The sequence below is a fragment of the Balaenoptera physalus genome (genome assembly GCF_965194825.1).
Source record: "Balaenoptera physalus genome assembly, chromosome: 11".
Taxonomy (NCBI): Eukaryota; Metazoa; Chordata; class Mammalia; order Artiodactyla; family Balaenopteridae; genus Balaenoptera; species Balaenoptera physalus.
In genome coordinates, this window is record NC_138896.1 from 106,951,643 (window position 1) to 106,974,297 (window position 22,655).

General features: G+C 52.8%; 2 protein-coding genes across 4 annotated transcripts in view; one reads left to right on the forward strand and one right to left on the reverse strand.

The window, feature by feature from the left end:
• MRPS25 (mitochondrial ribosomal protein S25) overlaps nt 1-22,655 on the forward strand; it is a 229,285-nt gene that overhangs the window by 184,483 nt on the left and 22,147 nt on the right. The window lies entirely within an intron of this gene.
• The window catches only part of FGD5 (FYVE, RhoGEF and PH domain containing 5), a 114,817-nt gene that overhangs the window by 62,460 nt on the left and 29,702 nt on the right, over nt 1-22,655 (reverse strand). For both annotated transcript variants that reach the window (XM_082413451.1, XM_082413450.1), the window contains exon 3: nt 2,905-3,037. In XM_082413451.1, the coding sequence (XP_082269577.1) occupies nt 2,905-3,037 (133 nt within the window). The remainder of the gene's footprint in view (nt 1-2,904; nt 3,038-22,655) is intronic.

The following is a 22,655-nucleotide window of genomic DNA, read 5'->3' on the forward strand; positions in this document are numbered from 1 at the left end:
CAAACACGCCTCCCAAGGCCCCGGGGAGGCAATTCTATGATCACGCACACTTGGTCCAGGTCTGCCCCTCTGAGACGGTTGGAGATGGTAATCTGGGTCCCACTTCCCCCAGGACAAGATGGAGGCGAGGTCTGCCTTTTAGAGAAACAGAATTTTCAGAGAGAATTGAAGACAAAAGAATAAGGAGTAAATGCTCCTCCACCCCACCCCTGCCCCACCAAACCGTCTGCAGCAAAAAGGAGCCAGGAAAGATTGCTCAGTCTGGAAAGCTCCCAGTGATCTGGGAGCCCTTCCACCCTGAGGGCTGCCAGGGAGTGTCTGTAACAGACTGGGGCAGGGGATTTAGCAGCAGGTATGAAGACTGAGTGAAACTGCAAGTGCTCTCGGATCCACCCCCTCCTGGGATCCACCCTCCGCAAAAACGTGTGTGTAAGGAGGGGTATGAACAGGTGCCCTGCAGTGCTGTCCACTGAGCAAAAAAAAAGAGACATTGTAAATGTCCCTCAGCAGGGGGAGGGCAAAATAAATGACAGCACATCCAGACACTGGAATACTATACGGCAGGAAAAAATTAAGTTAGAGCTCCCCGTACCAATGTGGGAAGATCTCTTAGGTACTAGTAAATGAACCCAACCAAGTTACCCCTCCACCCCCGTTTCTTATAGTTTGACGTGGTTTACGGAAAAAAAAAAAATAATCACAACTCCACAAACAATACCATCCATTTCCCACGCATAATGATGATGTATGTAGGTGAATACAGGGAAAAAGTTCTGGAAGGATACACACCAAACTGCATACCGGTTACCTCCATAAGGGCACAAGGACCAGGAATGAGTGTCCCAGGGCACTTAACCCTCACCCGTGATGATTTCATACGTTATGAGGATCATCTAGCAGAGCACACCTCGGGCAATGAGAACCTGATTTCTAAAGGCCATTTTACCTCTGCTACCTCATGAAGGCCTCATAAGGAGGAGGAGAGCATGGCGGGGGGTGGGGGGTGGCAGTCAGTCCGCTCGGCAGCTGAAGAGGCTGGGCTCCCGAGTGGACTGACCTGCCGTGGGGAGTCTGGACCCACACTTCTCCCTCTGTGCTCTCAGGATGACAGGACCGTCCTTCTCAGGATGGGAAGTGACCAGCCAGTGGTAACACAGCTGGAGGGGGAGATGCAGGTGGTCCCAGAGGAAGGTTTAACAGAGAACTCAGTGACTGCTGGGAAATCATCACGAGGTACAGAAAGTTGCACGTGGGCCCCACTGCCCTCTCAGCCCTTCAACTCTTCTGGGCCTGGGATCCAGCCCCAGCTCCCAGCTTCAGAGAAAGGACCAAATCCCCGATGACAGCTATGTCTTTCTGCTCCCAGGCTCCATGACCCCAGGGATGCCCAGAAAAGCCAAAATCATCTCTAAATGGACATTGCTCACTCAAAGTTTGCCTCCCTTGTCACCCTCTCCCCACTCCAGGAGCCAATAGCCTCTTCTTGGGTGAGGGGAAGAAGTGGAGAGATAAGAGGAGGCCACCACCGGGATTGCAGTGGAAAAACAAACAAGACTGGGTTTGGAGTCAGACCTGTTTTCAAGTCCAACCCCTTCAACCACTAGCAGTGTGGCCTTGGGCAAGTTACTTAACCTCTCTGAACCTCTGTGTCCTCGACTGCAAAACAAGACAACGGTACCGGCTTCAAAGTGGTTGTAAGGAGTGAAAGAGCAGACGAGGAAGCTCGGAGTGCCCAGCAGACAGCTCGCTGTCTAGAGAGGGAAGGGGAAGGGGGTGCGGACGAGCCGGTGGGAAAGCCCCCTTCACCGCTCCCACAGCACTGGGCACCTGGGCAGACAGGAGAGTGAATTTTTAAAAGAAATCCAGTGTATGAAACAAAATCAAAGACACGCCCATTTATAAAATGCTTGGTAGGGGCCAGGCACCTGTACCAAGTGCCCCCACAGGAAGAGTCTGTAATCAGAGGGGCCCGCCTCACCTAGGCTGGGAGGGGAAGATGCCCAGAGTGGGAGACAGACAGGAACAGGGGCCCGAGGGCACTTCCTCTGCTGCCCTGGCTCCTCCTTGGCAGATGGCAGACGGGAGCGGGCCCGCGAGATGGGGGAGGGGGAGAACTTCAGGCTGGTCTCAACCTTCTGTGCAGCTGGGGTGTCCCCCTGGTCTAAATTCCTGGCCCCCAGCACCTTGTGATGTCTCCTGGGTGACACTAGTAACAGCCATGTGGCCCTGGGCAAGTTCTTCCGCTCTGACAGTTTCTGCAAACGGGAAACACGGGAGACAGCCCGTGCCTTCTGGAAGGGGCATGGAAGGACAAGATCGGCCGAGCAGAGGTAACCACCCCACACCCTATATGCCCGACGCCCAGTGCGAAGGTCTGGGCCTCCGCTGTGACTTGGGCCCCAACTCGCCATCCGCCTCCAGAGAAGTGACAGCCCTTCTCTCAGCCCTGCCCCGCTCAGCAGCACTGCAGGCAACGGGGACACCAGCTCTCATTCTGAAGTTTTCACTTCACGAAACTTGCTCATAACCCTTAACTCATCTTACCCTCATGATTCCCACTTCACAGATGAGGTAAGTGAGGCTGCCCGGGGGACCAAGGTCACTGGAATCCAGCCCTGTCTGGATTCAAATCAGGCGGCTCTATTCCACTTCATCCCCAGGCTTCCTGGGACCCAGGAGGATGTCAGCAGTCACCCCTGCAGCATCAGCGCCCCCGTGTCTGCCATGTGTCTTCAGGCCGCAGCCCCAGCTGCCCTGTGACTCAGCCTCTGCATCCAGCTTGGGGTCAGCTGTTTGAAAACAGCTCCCTCCGCACGGAGAAGGGCAGGAATGGACCCTCTCTCCGCCTTCACACCTCTGACGCCCACATCCCGCCGGCCCCCTGCCTGGGGTGGGGAGCCCTACCTTGTGGGTGAGGCTGGGGTCTCCTGAAGCACTGTCCTCCTCCTCCGAGCTTCCCCGCTCTTCATCCGACGTGAGGTCCTCCTTGGGGGCCACCGCCGAGATGGGACAGACCTTATAGGGCTCTGTGTAGGCGCTGGGGTCAGAGCAGAGGAGAGAGAGGGTTAGAGCTCCCTGTCCAACAAGCGAACAGGCCAGGCGCCCTACTAATGCCATGAGCCGTTAATGAGTGCTCTGTGCTTCCATGAGGACCCAGAAGTGAATAGGACGAGGCACGGACCTCCTTCCTGCCCTCACTCCAGCCAGTCTGTTCTCCTACTAGTTCCCTGAACATTCCAAGCTCTTTGCTGCCTCAGTACCTTTACATGTGCTGTTCAAGACAGACTTGTCTCCCTTAGACACGAGGTAGGCTGGGATGCTGAAGGAAGGCACAAATAATTACTATGAGGGCAAGAGATGTTCACTGTGATCAGTCTGGCAGTCTGGACTGGGCTGGTTGCGCAGCAGCGTCAGTCCTCAAGGTGGTCGTGTCCTCTGGGCCTGAAGAAGGGATGCAATGACGTGGCAGACAGAGTCTGGGATGTGCATTCTAGCCCCTCGCCCGAGCCCTGCCGCCAGCCAGATCATGGACAAGACACAGCTCAGGGTATCAGTTTCCACCTAGGCTACTCTGGAATAATGATTCCTATTCTCATTTTCTTGGCAGATGCTGTGAGGATCAATATGTAGAAAGCTTATTCAGGTGTGATACTCTCATATCTATATAACTATGACTATTATGTAGGCATTGTCATTAATTGATTAAATAATACATTCATTCAATAAGTATTTATTGATTGCCTGCTTTATGCCTGGCACAGAGCTAGGCAGTGGGTAAAACACCGGTGAATAAAGCAGATATGGTCCCTGTCCTCAAAAAGGGAAAAGCTAATATATGATCATAAATTGTGACACGTGAAGGAAAAGGATGTGCTCTCATAGAGAGTAACAAGGAGGGGGGCTGTTTAGATAGGTCAGGGAAGGCATCTCTGAGGCTGAGACCAGAAGGAGGAGAAGGAGCCTTGTGATAGGAGGGGAAGTGTTCCAGGCAGGAAGCAGCATGTGCAAAGGCACCGAGGCAGCAAAGAGCCTGGCATGTGACATAAGCCGACCTGGAGCAGAAGAACCCTCCTTTCTCTGCCTTCTAAACCTTCCTCACAGAGGATGCTCTGGCCCCATCACAACAGCCTCCTTGCTCTGCTCCCTGCGTCCAGCCTCCCTCTCCACACAGCAGAGTGATTGATCATTCTACCACAGAAATTGGGCCACGTCCCCCTCCTACTCAAGAACCTTCAATGGCTCCCTCCTGCCTTTGGCAATGTGGTCCCAGACAACTTCTCACAAAACTTCTCTTCATGCTAAAAATTCAGGCATCTTGTCTTATTAAATTCTTATCAAATACTGATTCCTGCCCTCTGGGAATGATGGATGGATGGATGGATGGACAGATGGAGGAGGGGCGGCGAGGAGGGAACCTCCATCCTCTGGAGTGGCCCTGCCAACTCCAGCCCAGGCCTTCGGTGGGCAGGTGCAGGGCCCTTGCCTCAGGTCTGGTTCAGGCAGGGGGAAGCATGGCCAGGGTGGGTACATCAGGAGAGGAGAAACTGAGCCTTAGGTTGCAGTGCAAGTAGAGGCCCTTCTTGGAGCTCCTTCCTGACTATCATAGGAGCCAGACCATGGACACCTCTCTCCAGAACACCTGGAGCCCAGGAAACAAGGGTCTGCCTGGAGCAGGACGGGCGTCCCCTGGTCCACACACTGGCGAAGAGGCTAGAAAGATCAGCAGCCTGTTCCTGCCTGGGCTCTTGCTGCGTGTGTGTGTGTGAGTGTGTGTGTGTGTGAGTGTGTTAGTGTGTGTGACTGTGAGTGTGTGTGTTAGTGTGAGAGTGTGTGTGAGTGTGTGAGAGTGTGTGTGTGTGTGTGAGAGAGTGGTGAGGGCTTGGAGCTGTGCACTTGTCTGCAGAGGCACAGCCCTGATCCAAGCTGAGCCACAACCCGCTCTGCCATCCAACTGCACACCCTTCTGGCCACTCCTCTTTCTTCCTCTTTTTCAAGATTTACTTTGTTCTTTTCTTTCAAACTATGAGAGCAAACAAGTACTTTGCAACAAGCCATATACCACGGAGGTGTACAAAGGCATGCGAGAGCCTCCCCTCCTGCTGGGGCCACCAGTTCCCTCCTCTAAGGAGCTGTCCCCTGGCCCAAAGCTCAGGAACGCCGCACCTGCTGAGGGAGCTCAGAACCATGCTCGAGAAAGTGACGGCGTGGACAGTCTCACTGAGCCCAGCTCCCCTCCCTCCAGAGCTGTGCGTGTCCTCAGACAGGGAGCAGAGCCCTGCTCTCCCTCCATGAGGAATGGCCACATTAGGCCCCAGCAGGAGCCCATTAGGCCCTGTGAAGGATGGCCAGTAATGGTGAGGCAAGGAGCAGTTAACTGTGCCCCGAGACCATTCCTCCTCCTTATCAAGGAAAAGCAGGTATACAGCAGGCCTTTCCTAGAACGTGCTGTGAAGGAGGAAAGGATTCCCAGCCAAGCCTCCCGCCGGGTAAAGGGTGTCTCCATCCTCCCAGGCAGCAAGCTGGAAACCCGAGCATCTTCTGCACAGCCAGCCGCTGCTTGAACATTAAACCTCTCCCAAATTCACCTTCAAATCTTCCCCGACTCCGCTGGCATCTCTATGACAGCCTTGTGGTCCAAGCCATCTCTTGCCTGGACGTCTGTAACACTTGCTTCCTATTGGCTCCCATTCCCCCCGACTGCCCTCCGATCTGTTCACCCAGCGGCCAGAGGGACCCTCTCAAATCCAATCTGATCCTGTCACCCTCTTGCTCAAATTGTTCAGGGATATTCCAGTGCTGTTGGGATTTGGCCCCAACAGCCCAGCCTGCCAGGCAAGGCTCCACTCAACCTGGGGCTGGGGAAGGTGGGCATCCTTGGGCCCTGATGCTGCCATGAAGTCTGCCCAGCATCAGACTCCACCAGGCATCCGGGGGCTCTGCCTCAAACCAGGCAAGGGCTGGACTCCTCGGAGCAGAGCCATGGGTGACACTGGGGAGAGAGCTCATAGACACCAAACCTCCAGAGAGGCGGAGAGGCTGGCTCAAGGTCACGTGGCAAATCTGGACCAACACACATCGCTTCTGAAGATGCCTCTGCCTACACTCGATCCCACTTTAGAGACGTGAAAACAGAGGTCCAGTCGGGTTCTCTCGGTGCACTGATGTGTGGGGTTGGGTCTCAGGTTGCAAGGGCAAAAGGAGCTTTGCTTTTGTTGTCTGTGCTCTTATTTTACTTCCTTTCTGAGAGGCAGCAGAGTGCAGCGATTAGAGCTCGCTCTTGGGTGGGACCGCCTGGGTTCAAACCCTGGCTCGGCCACTTAATGGCCATGTTTAACCTCCCTAAGCCTCAGCAGTGCCCCATTCCCTGAGCTCCTGGGAGGATTCAATGAATTAAATAATGCAAGACACTAAGAACAGTTCCCAACACTTAATAACTCAATAAATGTGAGCTCTCCTCCCTACCAGCTTGGCCTGGCTGTGCACGGCTGCTCCATTATTGACCGACTGTCGTCTAATGTCAGCTCGTTTTTAACATTTGAACTATTCTGACCTCATCCTGAGTGATAATACCCATGAAGTCACAGTATGTATTCTTCTAACACTTTAAGATAAACCATACAATAATTAACCTATAACACGTTTGACTAAAATGATCTTGCCCTCCATTGAAGACGCTCAGACCTTAGAGACAAACATAGTTACTGCTGACCCACCAACCATCTGTCCTCAATCCAACCTTAGCTTCTGGCTAGAAATGTGGCTCAGGCTCTTTTTATTCTCCTTCTTCCTCTCACTTCTGTTTTCTAGAAAGATCTAAAAGGGAAGTCAGGAGACAAGGGTTTGGGTTCTCTGATGATATTCTGGCTCATTTATTTCACTGTCCTATTGAGGGATTGTGAGCACAGCAGACGGGGACAAACTGCCATTAAAAACATGCTTTCACAACATAAAAGAGCAAGTATAATCCGAGGCCTTAACAGATTCAGTGGAAGCTGTAGTGACAGACCTTATATTGGACCGAAGTCATTTGTTAAATTAGCAAATCAAAACAGAACTGCCTCTATAGACCCGTGATATTTGCTACCAGGCTGATCTTCAAATACAGAGGAAGATAAACACCTCTAAATGTTTTCTTAATAACTTCTGCCCAAATGCTCTGACAGGCCCTGGAGAACTCGTATCCTGGGTGAGTAACCACTTCCTCCCTAGGAGGACAGACTGGGAACCCTCACATAGCCCATCCATCGCCCCAGTCCGTCAACATAAACCTCTGAGGTGGGTCCTCTACACAGTATGCCCTAAGGAAGGCTGCAAGGTCTGTATTTTCAGCTATCTGGTTCCTATCTGCTTGCTTTTTGGTCATTCAGACTCTGTACTGTAGGTACTGGTAATACAGTGGTGAACCAACACATATTGTCTGTTCTACGGCCTCTCCAGTCAAAATGTCCATTATAATCATAACTAGGTGAGGTGTTGTCACTAGATACCTTCTTTTTTTCTTTTTTAACATCTTTATTGGAGTATAATTGCTTTACAATGGTGTGTTAGTTTCTGCTGTACAACAAAGTGAATTAGTGTCTGCTGTACAACAAAGTGAATCAGCTATATGTATACATATATCCCCATATCCCCTCCCTCTTGCGTCTCCCTCCCACCCTCCCACCCTCCCTAATGGTCACAAAGCACTGAGCTGATCTCCCTGTGCTATGCGGCTGCTTCCCACTAGCTATCTATTTTACATTTGGTAGTGTACATATGTCCATGCTACTCTCTCACTTCATCCCAGCTTACCCTTCCCCCTCCCCGTGTCCTCAAGTCCATTCTCTACGTCTGCGTGTCTAGACACCTTCTTTGAACACACTAATAGGTTACATATGAGAAAGCCCTCTGACCCAAACACCTACCCATCTACTCACTCACCCATCTATACACTTTTTCATCCACTCGCCCATTTAGCCACTCCTCCCTACCGCCCTCCTCTCCATCCACCCCTCCATCCATCCACTCCTCTACCCATTCATCTATCCAATTACCCATCTACTTAGCCATCCACCACTGCATCCATTTATCCACGTACCTATCTGGCCATCCTTCTATCCATCCACTCAACTATCCAGCTACCCAATCATCCTTCCTTCCATCCATCCACTCCCTCACTCATTCAACAAACACAAATTAGCACCTACTTCAAAGTGCAAACACATGGAGGCCTCAAAGATGACTAAAGCACTCTCCTGGCCTCACAGAAAGCACAGTGCAAAGTATTAGTTAAGAGGATGAGCTCAGAAGTCAGAATACTTGGTTTGAATCCCAGCTCTACCACTTCAAGCAAGTTACTTCAACTTTCCATGGCTCAGTTTTTTTTTTTTTTTAATCTGTAAATCAAGGGTAATGACACATGCTGGGAAAACAGACAAAATGCCACGTGGTCAGCACTGTAGGTTTAGAGACCAAGTGGTATAAAACTTTGTCATCAGATCAAGGAGAGTCACTGGGTGACCTTAGGCAAGTCACCCACCATCTCTGTTTCTTATCTGTCAAGTGGGGATGACTGTATAGGTTCACTGTGGGCTTCAATAAGAACATGATAGTAAAAGCAGCCATTGCCTAGAACATAGTAGGTCCTTTCTGGCCAGCCTACAGAGGGGCCAAGTTCTAAACCCCCAGACTAGTCTTCACAGAGCTAGTCTCCCTCCCTCTCGGTTGACTTGTGCTTTAAAGGGAACATAAATTACAGCTGCCCAGAGCTCGCGACCTTAAACGACCCTCCAAATGAGCACAGTCCTTTCCAGCAGCCTAGAGTCATAAAAGGACATGTGCATCCACATGGGGGGACGAGGACTTTGTAACCTGGTCCAGGGCTGTCCGGCTCTGCCCATTAAACGCCGTCCCATGTGACACTCACTGGGAGCCATAACCCTGAGCACAGCCAAAATGGCCTCATAACTCATAAAAAGGGAACGCTTTCCTCACTGGGAGCCTTTCAGTGGGTGCTCCGGGCCCTCGCTCCACCCCTGCTGGTGCGGTGACATATGCACGGAGGAGGCCAGATTGCAGATGTAATGTCCTCTGGCTCCTCTGAGATAGGCTGGGACCTTCCCGGAGCGCGCCAGCTTGGCGGGAGGGGCAGGGGGGCCTCGGGGCTGTGATCTCTGGGAGCTGGAAACTTTGAGATGGAGGAGACAGGAGGACGGACTTGGTGAACATGACTATCGTAATCAATTAGCAGGGCGGCTGGAAGAGCTTGGAAGTGGATGGAGGAGAGGGCTGGGTGCAAAATCAGGGATTTCCAAATCCTCAGACATTTGATCTTGTCCTGTGTCTCCTCCGACATCCCTCAGCACCTTCAGAGGTCACTCGAACGTCCCTCCAGACCTTCCCCAGGTGGCATCTTCTGCCCTATTTCCTTGTCACTCAAAACTGACCCTTCACAGGTCCCCCTTCTTCAAAGGCACAAGAGATTTTCTTGGATACCACCCGCCCTGTAACTGGGAACTTTCAATCTCAGACGGTGGAAACTGCCCAAGAAGATGGGGGTCAGAGACGGGGGAGTCCTGCATTCACTGCTAACCCACTGCGTGATCCTCCCGGTGGGCCTCCACACCTGTAAAATGGAAGTGGAGAACAAGACACCCACAGACGTGAGACCGCGTGCTGAGACCGGACCGCATGCCTCCGATGGCCTGGGGGCCAGGCCCTGAGAGCAGCTGCTGCCTGGAGTCTTCTCCTCTCTGCTTCATTCCTTCTTGGAGGGAATGCATCCTACACCCAGGGTCAGCCAAGGGCTAGTGCTTGTAATGCTTCCCAGAAACATGACTGAAGGAGAGGCTTTTTAAAAAATTTAATTTCCATTTTTCACTAAGTAAAAACAGAAGTGCATCCCTGCTCTCTGTCCTGTGACATCCACACCCCTCTTCTTGAAGCACAGCCTCAATGGTCTTTTACAGGGATTTGCTTTCTTGTTATAACAGCTTTACTGATATATAATTCATATACCACAGAACTGACCCTTTCAAAGTGCACAATCCAGAGCTTTTTAGTATAGTCCCAGAGTTGCGCAACCATCACCACTATCTAATTTAGAACATTTTCGTCACCCCAAAATGAAACCATGTACCATTTAGCAATCAATCACATTCCTCCCTCTCCCCAGTCCCTGGCAACCACTAATTTACTTTCTATCTCTATGGATTTGCCTATTCTAGACATTTCATATTAATGGAATCATACACCGTTTGTCCTTTTGTGTCTGGCTTCTTTCGCTCAGTACAATGTTTTCAAGGTCCATCCGTGTTCTAGCAGGTATCAGTCCTTCGTTCCATTTAATGGCCAAATACCAGTCCACTGCATGGCTGTGCCACATTCTGTTTATCCGTCCATCTCTTGACGGACACTTGGACTGTTTCCACTTTTTGGCTTGTATGAACAGTGCTCCTAGGAGTATTCATGTAGAAGTGTTTGGGGGACATACGTCGTCATTTCTCTTGGTATACCCAGGTGTGGAATGGCTGGGTCATGTGGTAACTCTACGTTTAACATTTCGAAGAACTGCCAGACCATGTTCAGCCGCACCATTACGCATTCCCACTGGCAGTGCTGAGGGTTCTGATTTCTCCATATCCTCAACACTTGCTATTGTCTGCCTTTGTTATTTTAGCCTTCCTAGTGCGTTTGAAGTAGTTCTATAGGGATTATCAAGGAATTTTGTTCTCCTTGATTACAGTTCAGCCTCCTCCTGCCCCAAACAAACACTACCGTGTTTCCTCTTCAGAGAGAAACATAACTGTGACTATGAAGGCTTTCTTTTCAGAAAATCAGTTGAGGTTCAGAGGTCCAGGGAGAAAAAATCAATACTTTTGGGAGATCTGCAGAAGCCTCATGAAATGACAGACTAATATAAAGAGGTAACATACGAGAGAAAAAACATAAGCCACAGTCCCAGACTCCCCAGTGTAATGGTCTCTCTGACCCTGGCTTCAGTAACAGTATCTGCCTCATGCAACTCGGGCCACCAGTGAGGACAGCAGAGCAAGAGTCCTGAGCTTCTGGCCCTTAGCAGCAGCCACGCTGTTGGCATATGGGCCTGGCCCTGCTCTGACCACTGCCCCCAGCACTGTGGCCCTCTCTGCAGCCACAGGAGAGGATAACGTTAAAGGGCACAGTGTCAGAATTCCACCTCTTGAGGTCAGGACCCAGCTCTTCCACGCATCAGCCCAACGACCCAAGGTCAGCTGCTTAACCTGCCTCAGTTTCCTCATCTGTCAAATGGAGATGATACAGCACTTACCCGCCCAGGGTTTATAAGACGGTGTGTATGAACGAGGCGGGTGGACTGCTCAGCACAGTGCCTGGCAGGTGGATTTACGACAATCAGTGTGAGCTGGAGGCAGGGCCAAACTAATCAGCCAGAGCTCCTCGAGGTCTTACAGAGCTGGGTTCTAACCCACCTCCGCCGCCAGCTTGCTGTTGACCCTGTGTGGGCCCTCTCCTCTCTCTGGGCCTCAGTTTCCTCATCTGTAAAATCAGGGAGTTGGAGGACTTCTGAAGGCCCCTTCCACCATGATGTTCTGTGAGTCTGTGTCCAAAGGGGTCCCCTGCAAACCTGAGGAATTCTGTCCCGGTGATTCCCGCCACATATCTGCTGCCGTCAGCCGTCACATGCGGCCAAACCACCACCTGCCTGACCCTCACACACCTTTGTACCTCCCCATCTCTGCGCCTCTTCCAAGGCTCCAGCCGGATGGGGCTCCCGTCACCACTTACATGTTGAGGCTGCAGAAATCTGTGTCCCTGTATCAGCTCCCCTGTCAGCCACCAGTTCTCTGAGGGCAGGAATCATGGGCTCGCTATGCGTTTCCGTGCATTCCATGAATGGCATACAGTAGGGACATGACGAGCACGTGTTGAGTGACTGTCCTATGCAGCTATTCTTCTGACTTCCATCGGCCTGTCAGTGAGGCCCCCTCCACTTCCGCACAGCCGGCAGCAGCCTGGCACACAGCAGGTGCTCACACCTCTGGTGGAAATGGCACTGCCGGGCACTGCCACCACCGAGGATGCTGCGGCGTGGAGTCTTAATGGATAGAGGAGCTTTTTTGCTAGCTAGGCTGTAACTTTATATTGCTTCAAATGCGGCGGAAGGAGGGGGTTGGGAGAAGCACCCCCATGAGCTGAATGTGGTTCACCCACAGGTTCAACGGATTCTACGCGTTCAGTTTCCTCATCTGTAAGATGGGCTCCACAGCCCTCACTCCTGAGCAACAGCCCAAAGCAAGAGGAAACTCGGACACATCCTTCTCCTGTCATCTCTGCTCCAGGATTCAGAAGCCAGAGCACAGGGGAGGTGAGACGGGCAGGGGAACCACGGCTGCACCCCCAGCAGCTGGAGGTTCATGGGGGGCACTATAATTCTATAATGGCACACCGCATCTGAAGCTGCCAGGAGCTATGAGAGAGGGCGTTTGTGGCTTGTGTGCATGGTGGTCTGAAAAACAAACAAGCCCCGTTTCCCACCCTTCCCTGCCACATGGACACAGCCAGCCAATAACAACAGCAGCAGCAACAGCAGGAGAGGCAGAAGCCAGTGATCTTGAGCGCTGACGACGTGACAGGCACTTGACAAATTCTTCTCAATCACTGTATCCTGTAGGTATTAAGGTGCCCATTTTATAGATGAAGAAATAAGCAGGGACATGATATGTGCAGAGCTGGGATCTGATCTAACACAGGGACCTCGGCTTCAGAGCCTGTCCTTGTAACCACTCACCTACACTGCTTCCACCAGCAGGAGCAGCTAACGTGTGTGAGGCATGGAGCTGCACATGCCTCAGGGATCATCCCTTGTGACCCTCTCAGCCACTTAGTGGGACAAGCCCCACTACCGTCCCCATCCTGCATCTGGGGAAACGGAGGCTCTGCGAGGCTGAAGGACTCGCCCAAGCCCACTCTGCTCTGCCCCTCCCTCAGCTTCTCCCACACAGAACCACAAACAGGTGATCCGCACCTGGGCCCACTCACGAGACATGTTCACTCATCTGGTTCACTGCTGCCCTCTCTGTGCTGGGGAGACAGATGTGAAAACGTGCGAGACGTGCCCAGACACACTGGGGGTCCGCAGTGCAGTCGGCACAAGGCGGGTAGCAGGCGGGGCCTTCCTGACACGTGAACAAGCGAGTCACGTGGGAACAAAGTGCGACGCCTGGATGGGGGACACGGGGTCCAGACAGAGACAGACACCCCAAGGCTGAGACCCAGAAGGGAAGGTGACACAGGCAAGGGCAACAGGCCTGGACCCAGACATCCAACATCTCACATACTCCTGTCACGTGGCTCATCTGTGGTAGTGCCCACTCCACCAGCCTCCTTTCCCCCAAACAGGGAAGAAACATTTCCAAAGAAATGCCATCCTTTGCCAAAGGCCTGTAAGAGCCTATGAATCCACCCTGCTTCTCGAGGGCAGGGCTGCCGGCCTAGAACAGATGCCTGGGAGACGCCCAGGGTCTCCAGGCCGATGGATTTGCCCCAGACCCAGCTCCAACCTCACCTCCTATTCCAGGAAGCCTTCCCTGACCACTGAGGCAGGTCTACCATGAACTAGTGAGGCTTAAGCTTCAGGCCCCACACCTGCATGGGTCCCTCTCAAGGCTCTGCAGATTATTTTCTATCCTTCGTTGTACATTCTTCATCTTAAAGAGACTCCCCAGATTACATAAGCTTCAGAATCTGCCCCTGCTTGGCCACACCTCCCTTCAGAGGCCCTGCTCCCCTCTACACGGCCCTGTACCCAGGGGCTCCCCTCACCTGGTTGTGGTCTTAGCTCTGCACAGGTTTCCTCTCCCTCACCAGCCCCCAGGGCTGCACTCTGCACACAGCAGGTGCTCAACTAACCTGCTGGTTTCAACGGACTCCAGGGGAAGCACCTCCAGCCAGATCCGTGCGTGCATCCGTGTGTGCTTCTGTGAGTAGACACGGATGTGGGGCATCCCCCGGTCAGAGCTGCCCCGAAGCACAGACACAGCAATTTCCTGCAAATGGAGCGCCTGCTGCCTGCACTGTCTCGCCTGACACCTCACACGTGCTGACCGTCCACCCCACGCCAGAGCGGGGGACACAGAGAGGGAGGAGATACCCCTTCTCTGCCCCTGAGGCACCCACAGCCCAGCGGGAACACAGACGGACAAGCGGCGGACAAGAAGGGTGGTAAGGGCTACGAGCACAGGAGAGGGGCCCTAAACTTGTGTGTGTGGGTGTGTGTGTGTGGGTAGGGGGGCGGTTCCAGGCCAGGGGAGACCTGAGACAGTCTGAAGGTTGAACACGAGACAGACAGGAAAAAGAACGTTAGGGGAGAGCTCTCGGGGAAACTTTGCACAAAGGCACAGAAGGGAGAGACGTTGGGGTCTGCGTGCTGTGGGGTGAGGAGGGCTGGGACAAGGGGCTGGCCAGGCAGCGGGCTCTCAAATGCCCCTGGACTGTGTATCCCGGCTGGGATGGGAGCCAGCGAAGGTTCTAGCCAAGGGAAGGACCCGAGCAGTTGTGCTCCCTGGAGAGTTCACCCTGGCCACCTGGGAAGAGCGGCAGGAGGAGACACGCTGGGGGCAGGAAGACCAGAGAAGGCCGCTCCGGTCCGGGCGGGGGGAGGGCGAGGCGTGGGCTCAGGCAAGTCCGTGGGCCCGAGAGGGAGGTGTGGGAAACAATAAACTATTATCCTCATTTCACAGATGAGAAAACGGAGGCTCTGAGATGCCGGGGGATTTGCTCAGGGTGACGCAGTGAGCAAGAGGCAGTCCCAAGACTTCAATTCAGGTCTTGCTGCCCCAAATACAACCCCTGTCTCTCAAAGGGTGAAATCGGGGATGTAAAAGCAACAAAAACAGTGCCTGAAACCTGCCACGGACTCAGTGAATGCTAGTCTCCTTTCCAATTCTTATTCAGGCTTTTAGAAATAACCCGTGTGTGACTTCCCTGGTGGCACAGTGGTTAAGAATCCGTCTGCCAACGCAGGGGACACAGGTTCCATCCCTGGTCCGGGAAAATCCCACATGCCGTGGAGCAACTAAGCCCGCGAGCCACAACTACTGAGCCCGCGCGCCTAGAGCCCATGCTCCGCAACAAGAGAAGCCACCGCAATGAGAAGCCCGCGCACCGCAATGAAGAGTAGCCCCCACTCGCTGCAACCAGAGAAAGCCTGTGCACAGCAACGAAGACCCAACGCAGCCACACACACACAAAAATAATAATAATAATAATAATCCGTGCTTCCAGTATAATCAACCCAGGGCCCATTTTCACAAAATTTCAATTCACACACACTTCTCAGGCACATTTCTGTGGCATAAGTGAGGCCACCCTGCACTTCTTGGTCACAGGGCTGAGTGGGGCTGGCCTGCCCTTCCTTCCTCTCACAGCTGGGCTGCGGGATGCACCAGGGCAGTGAGTGTTGCTGTGCCTTTGTTAGGGCTGCAGCAAGTCACCCATTTAACAGGTGGGGAGACTGAGTCCAGAGCAGAAGGACTAGGGGCAGATCTCCTGTCGCCCAGCTCAGTGCTCTTTCCACGCTCCCAGGAGCCTCCCTTGGGAGGAGGGGTCGGCTGGCCTGGGATTTGGAGGCTTGCAGGGTGTGGCGTCCTGGAGGAAAAAGGCAGGGGAGGGGCAGGACTGCCTGGGAAGTGGGACCTTTCCCTTCAACAGCAACGAAAGGCCTCGTCCTTTGGGTGGGAAGAGGGGCACCCGCCCTCAGCCCCACCGCCAGGCCAAGACACATCTTCCACTCCTCCTCCCCCCACCTCCCAGGCCTTGTCCTGCATTTCCTGTAAACACCGGCACTTCCTCTGGCGGGCTGGGGGTGGGGGGTGGGGGCTGGCAGTGCTGGGGCCACGCCCGGTGGCCTGCCAGCCCCGCACACAATGGCTGGCCCTGGGCTCTGGCTGGCCACTCCACACCCCAGGCCTTCCCTGGGACCCGGAGAAATGCCATCCATGGCTAGAGCTGGACAGTCCAATGCTCCCCTGCCACAGGTGGGCAGAGGAAAGCTAGGGGTGGGGGTTGCCCCTGGCCGCACAGCAAGTCTGCGGGGCAATGCAGGGGCACCTCGCTCATCTCTGCACCAGCACCTTCTACCCTCACTGCCACGTGTTCAGTCCTGGAAGTGAGGAAGCTGGTTAGGAGCACAGACTCTGGAGCCAGCCCATCTGGGTTTCCAAAACCCGGTTCTCTGCCACTTACCAGCCTTGCAACCTCAAGCAAGTTTTCTGTGCCTCAGTTTTCTCAACTGTGAAATGGGGGAGAATAATAGTACCGATGTCATTGAGTTCTTGAGAGGATTTAGTGAGTTGACATATATATAAAAAGCACCCAAGACAGTGCCTGGGATGTAGTAGCTATGTTACTGTTGCTGTTTTTAAGTGTTTACTGAACATTGCATCCAGGGCAGACCCACGTCTCCAGGCTACAGCCCACCTCGGACGCATTTTGGGGTTGGATTTCCAACTTCAACACAGTTCGAAGTTAGAAGGGTGATTCTGGGAGTCAGGAGACTCTTGTTCTGCCAGAAACTCCACTCTGTGACCCTAGGGAAAGCCACTTCCCTCCACTGCGCTTTCGTTTCCTCACCTCTAAAAATTAAAAATCCCTGCTCTGCCCACCTCCTGGATTGCTGGGAGATCAAATGAGACAGTGGGCAGGAAACCAAACTGACATGTGTTCGGTGTTTAAGACAGAAGCCGGCATTCCCAAGCAAATCGTTCCCAAATCTCATCTTTGATGATAAACTCTGAGAACTCTTTCTGGGCAGAGTTAACGGTACGGCTACAGCGAGAGCTTCCTGCACACCAGGACCCGGCCGAGCACCTACCCTGCGTGATCTCCCACTGACTCCCGAAGACGGGCCTCTGAGTGGGTGTTACCATGCCACGTCACGGATGACAAGACTGAGGCTTCAACCTAACGCCCTACGCCTACGAATGGGCTGCACAGGACTCGCTCACAGCCCAGCTAAGATCCACACAGCACTTTACAGTCTACAAACACCTCTGCATCTTTCATCTCAGTGGACTCTCCCCACAAACCTGTAAGGTAGGCATCATCACCTCCAACTTAGAGAGGAGAAAATGAGGACCAGAGAGGCCCAGTGACCTGCCCAGTGTCCCACAGGAGATAGGAGAAATGGAGACTAGAATATGTGCCTGGCCCAGGCTGAGAAAGGTCTCCCCCACGCATGACAACGCCTGTTCCCCAGATGGCAGTGCTGGTTCCCGACACTGAACCAGCCCCATAGACCCCAGGTACCGTGTGAGCAGTTTTAGAGGCCTGTGGGCTGGTGTCTGGAAGTATTTATGAACCATGCAGCTAAGCTTGCTGTGTGTGTGTGTGTGTGTGTGTGTGTGTGTGTGTGTGTGTAACTGCTCTGAAATACGGGTTCTGAGATTTGCGCTACGACGCCAGCTGGCACAGCCTCGCCCTCACACGCCCTGGACAGAGACGACGACAGTGGAAGGCTGGGAAAACCACCGTCACACAGGCCATTCTGGCTCGGGATGAAAGAAAGGGCCGGAAAAGAGGCAATGAGCTGGAAAACAGAACCCTTGAGGATGGCATGGCATGGTGCGCTCCTCCCTCAACCCCATCCTCACGAATCCTTCTTTCAGTCCTCTGTGAGGGGCCCTCAGCTCCCAGGCCAGTTGAAACATATTCTTCCACATGAAGGTCAAACTGCACACCCAGGTTCAATGATGAGTCTGCCCCTAGTTAGTGATTCAGGTGAAAAGCCCTATGCGAAATGAGCTGGAAGTACCATCGACCAGGGAAGAGTTTTCCAAAGAGAGTCAGTCGCCTTTACCTAAAGAAACCACAGGGCCTGGGGGCTGAGTTCTCGATAGATAGTCCTCGGTATCTATCCCAGCCCCAAACCCAGCCTCCGAGCAGCCCAACTCCTCAGCCCCTCATCCTTCCTCTCTACCTGCTGGACCACCTGGCTGCCAACTTCAGTCTTAGCCTCTCTCCAGATTCTGGATTCATTCCGCCACTAGTCAGGGAGGCGCTGGGGAACTTCATTCAGCTCCACAGGATCTGAACATAAAGCGCATCAAGGCAGTGTTCCTACTGTAGAGTCTGTAAGAGCAGGCTGGGTGATCGCCGCTCCATGGCCTTCCTCGACCATGCTGTTTCTGATACGAAGCCCACCTTGTAACCCCACTCCAGGGTCTGCGAACCCATTGTGATAAACCCTCTCACATCCCAGCCTCAGGAGTCCTGCTACCTTCATCCCACCTGCATCACTTGCTCCCAGACTCCCTGGTTCCAAGAAACTTCCCGAACCTCTGAGAGCAGGAAGAGAACTAACAGATAAAAGTGCAATGTTGCCACAGCCTTGTGTGGGGGACGAGAACCCTGTTCCTGGAGGTACTCAAACACCAGCTTGTTGAGAACAGAAGTGTCCAGTGAGCAGCAGGGCGTCCGCATCTTGAAAGTCCTTTCCAGCCCCAAACTGACTAACTTCGTTAGTTTTTTTTTTTTTTCTTCGTTAGTTTTAATTCAAACTTCCCAGAGTAAAATAAGTTATGGGTTGATGTCGCTGGCAAGTTGAGGATGACTTCAGAATGCAGCTGGATGAAACCTTTCCTGCAGTCCACCCCAATCCACAGGGTGGAGGAGGAGAGTTAAGAGGACATATGAGGGAAGGACTTTCCAGGAAGGAAAAACAGCACAGACAAAGGCACAGAGACAGGCATGTGGCCTATTTAGGAGATTTTGTATTCAAGCACAACACTGTGCTAGCCCTTCAGAGACACAGTCATTTAGTTCCCTCAGCAAGTCAATGCAGCAGGGCTACCAGCTCTGAGGCACAGAGACATGAAACCACTAACCTCAGACCACACGGCTGTGAAACTGTGTAGCCAGAGTTTTAAACCAAGTCTGTCTGATGGAAAGGCAAGATGCTCAGGCACTGCGACCTGTATCTACCTGTCCAGGCCGGCCCTCCCGAAGGGACCCTTCCCCTGTCCCTTCCTTTACATAAATACAGGAGTGTCAGCCAGGTCCCAAGCCTGCCTGCCCTCAGGAGTGGACCTGACGGAAGGAGAGGCGACTTCTTCGTGCAGCTAGTTAAGGAGAAGTCAGATGGCTAGGGGAGTGTTTCTCTAAGGTGCACTGGGGTACCTGGGGGAGGGTCTGTTACAACTGCAGATCCCTTGGCCACACCCCATACCCTGTGGATCAGAATCTCAGGGTGCAGGTCCTAGAAACCTGCATTTTTAATAGTTTTTTTTTTCAAAGGCACAGTAAGAGTTGAGACATGCTATAGCTAAAAGGGTCAGGAGACTCTGGTTCAAATCCCAGCTCCCTTAGCTGTGCAACCCTGGACAAGCCACTTCTGTTTCCTGAGCCTCAGTTTCTCCATCTGTCAGGTGGGAATCCCTTCCTTCCAACCCACAGGGTTGCTGTGAGGATCAAAGGACATTAGAAAAGTTTTCTGGGTACGCACAGGTGTGGACCCCGAGAGACCTGAGTTCCTTCCAGCCACCCGACTGGTACTTTGTCCTGATGGGGAGGGGCTGGCTGTGACCTCATCAACGGGGAGGTTGGGGGTGGCAGGGTGGACCAGGCACATCCCCAGTCAGGGCGGGCAAGCTGCTTGGCATCCACATGGCGCTCTGCATGCAGTGCCTGCTGCAGAGCCCCGGGGTGGAGGGCTGTCTGCAGCCAGGTCTGACTCAGCCCTCAAGAGAGTGTCTACAGAGGGAAGGGGGAGCCCAGTCCCAGCTTTCAAGGCCAAGAGGAAAAGACCACAGCAGGGAGGAATTCTGGCACAGCACATCAGCCTCACTCTGCTCCCAGCTCAAACCTCCTTGTAGCACATGCAGGGGACGGTCTCTAAGCTGCAGAGACCCCAAGAGTTCCTTGGTTGTTGAGCATAGTACAACTCAGTTCATTTTTGTGCAGTTCACATTTATGGAGACCCTGCTGTGTGCCAGGTGCTGTGCTAAGTTCTGGACAGGGACCCTCCCTTTCATAGAGAGCCAGAGTCTAAAAAGAAAATAAATAAATCAAGCAAAACGTCAAACATGAGAAAAAGGCAACTTGATTTAGATTCTTGTTTTCTTGAAGAAATATCAAGTATTCAATTCTCAGGATTTTAAAATTAAGAATAAGAAACATAAGACTGCATTTGATAAATATAACTAACTCTTAAAACCAGAATTCTTTTTAAAAAATTTTAATAGTGGGGAGGAAGACGGTGGGGAGAAGAACAGCACCGAGGTCTCGGGGGCAATCCGTCTTGGACAAGGTGACACCATGGACAATGGGACCAGTGTTTGACACCCAGCCTCCTACCCAGTACCTACCCATCTGTTTGCCCACCCAGCACCCACCCATCTTCACATCCACACACGGTACTGCACACGCCAGATTCCTGACAGACACGGGAGGAGGGGGAGAAGCGCCTGCTCACCAGGAGTTTGTGGTGTAGGGGAGCTACAGCCAGTAACAGGCACACAGCTCCAAAACAGGGAAGGTGGCAGAAAGTTCTAGGAGCCATAAGAGAAGGAGAGAGAAGCTCCTAGGAAAATTCGGATGACATCAGAGATACCACTAATTGCCAAAAGATACAACAAAGGCTTCAAGCAGAGGGTGGTACTTAAAACAGGTTGAACCGTGCCCTTGGGAAGGATGTGAACCTGCAGAAAGAGTGACAGAGCAGCTGGGCAGAAAGCAACAGTGTGGGCAAGGGCTCAGGATATGTAATGGGACAAGACGGAATTCCGATTGAGGGATGCAGCAGAGAGATGTTGGGAGAAAAGGGTCCCGACAAGTGTGCAGGGCCTTGAGGGGGCTCTGCGGCCCGCTGGGAAGAGCCGGGTCGAAGAAAGAGAGGCGGGCCTCCCAAGCCTCACGGCTGGTGCACGTGGCCAGCCTCTGTGACCGCCATACCCATGCTCTGGCGATGGGGAGGAGGCCACTCCTAGAAATGCCTGGCCCTCCAGGAAAGCGCTTCCCAGCCCCAGGGAGCAGCAGGTCTCCAGTTGACAGGTGAGGGCTGCCTGTGATGCTGAGGCCGGAGGTCAAAGGAGAAGCTCCCTGGGGCTCCCTGTGGGGAAACTGGCAGCCGGGCTGCTGCGAACACTGCTCCAGGGTTGAGGACAACTTGGGTTTACAACGTGGAGATATTTCTCTGGATCCCGGAAAGCTGCAGCTGCCCGAGCCAGATGCCTCTCCAGGAAAAAAGCTCACCCGACTTAACTGTCAGGCTGAGCTGCGCCAAGCAGAGATGGAAGCCAAACGCCCAGAGTTTAGCAACCGCCTGAGAGTCCTCTTTGGGAAAAAGGACTGCGGAAAGCCAGGGTCTGGGACCCTAAAAGACTGCGGGGGTAGGTGGGGGGGATGTCTGGGACCCTGGCACACTGCAGGGGTAGGTGAGGGAGGGGTTCTAAAGCCCCAGGAAAGCACACTCAGGTGACTGAGAACTGTGGGAAGCAGGCAGGAGAGCGCTGTTTGGGGGGCAGGTACCCCTTAATCCTACCCATGAGGTCAACACTGCCTGGTGCCCGGTGACAGTGTTTCCTTTCACACCCAGACCCACGGGAGATGGCTTGGGGGCCCCCATCCCCCCGCCCCTTGTCCTCTGGATAAGGGAGAAAGGACAGTTGTGGGTTGTAACCATGCCCTTCGGTGCCTGACTTTTCCTCTATCTTTTCTGAAATCTTGTCTTAAAAAAATACGTCTTCTCCTTAACTAAGCCTGTTCATCTCCTTCCTCCCTCCAGCAGCCCCTTCCGAGTCTCAGAATCTTGAATGATTCACACCGACCATAATTTGATCCCAGCCAGGGCAGAGCAGCGTTTAACCCAGCCGCCCGGGTGCTCAGTACCAGAGGCCGCCACCCCTCCTGCACACGCGGCACCTCCCACCCAGCTCGCACTGTCTCGCTAATCGTCACAATCATCCCTCAGTTCCCGTCTTAGATGGGACCAACGGGGCAGGCCCAGGCGACCGCTGGCATAGCCCTCTGGACAGCACCTAGGCAACACAGCACACCCGTTCCCCGACCGTCTCTCCTATGCAAATAACCTCAAACGCCAAAAAAGCTTTCATTACAAATACATTCACCTGAGCGTGCTGTACAACGCAGCAAGATTAACACCAAGGCCCTAAATACTCGGGGAAAGGGAATGAGTACGTTAATTTGGGGCCCAACCAACCAAATGGAGCATTTGTGCAATCACTTGGTACTACTGTATCCGCAAAGCCCAACAGACTGTCTCCTCGCCAGTTTTAGTAATTCAGTAAGTTATTTAATAATGTAGGCAAATACAACATGCAGTTAAATAAAATAAGCAAGATAAGAGAGTTTACATACAACATGAGTACATCCCCGTTGAACGCCAGATATATTCACATAAGGCAAGGACAAAATACAACCCAATGCTAGGAGTGATTATGTCAGTACTGTGGGACTGTCTTTTTAAAATTTTTTTTTAAACCTTCATGTATGTTTGTAAAAGTGTGCACATGTGTATATAAAGTTATTAACTGTAGTATTTTCAGAGGAGTATAAGACTGGAAACAACCTAGCTATCCATCAATAGGTAACCAGATACTGGAGCTCCCTGCAGTCATTAAAAAGAATGGGGGCAGATGTATGTGCCTTGATAGGGAACAATG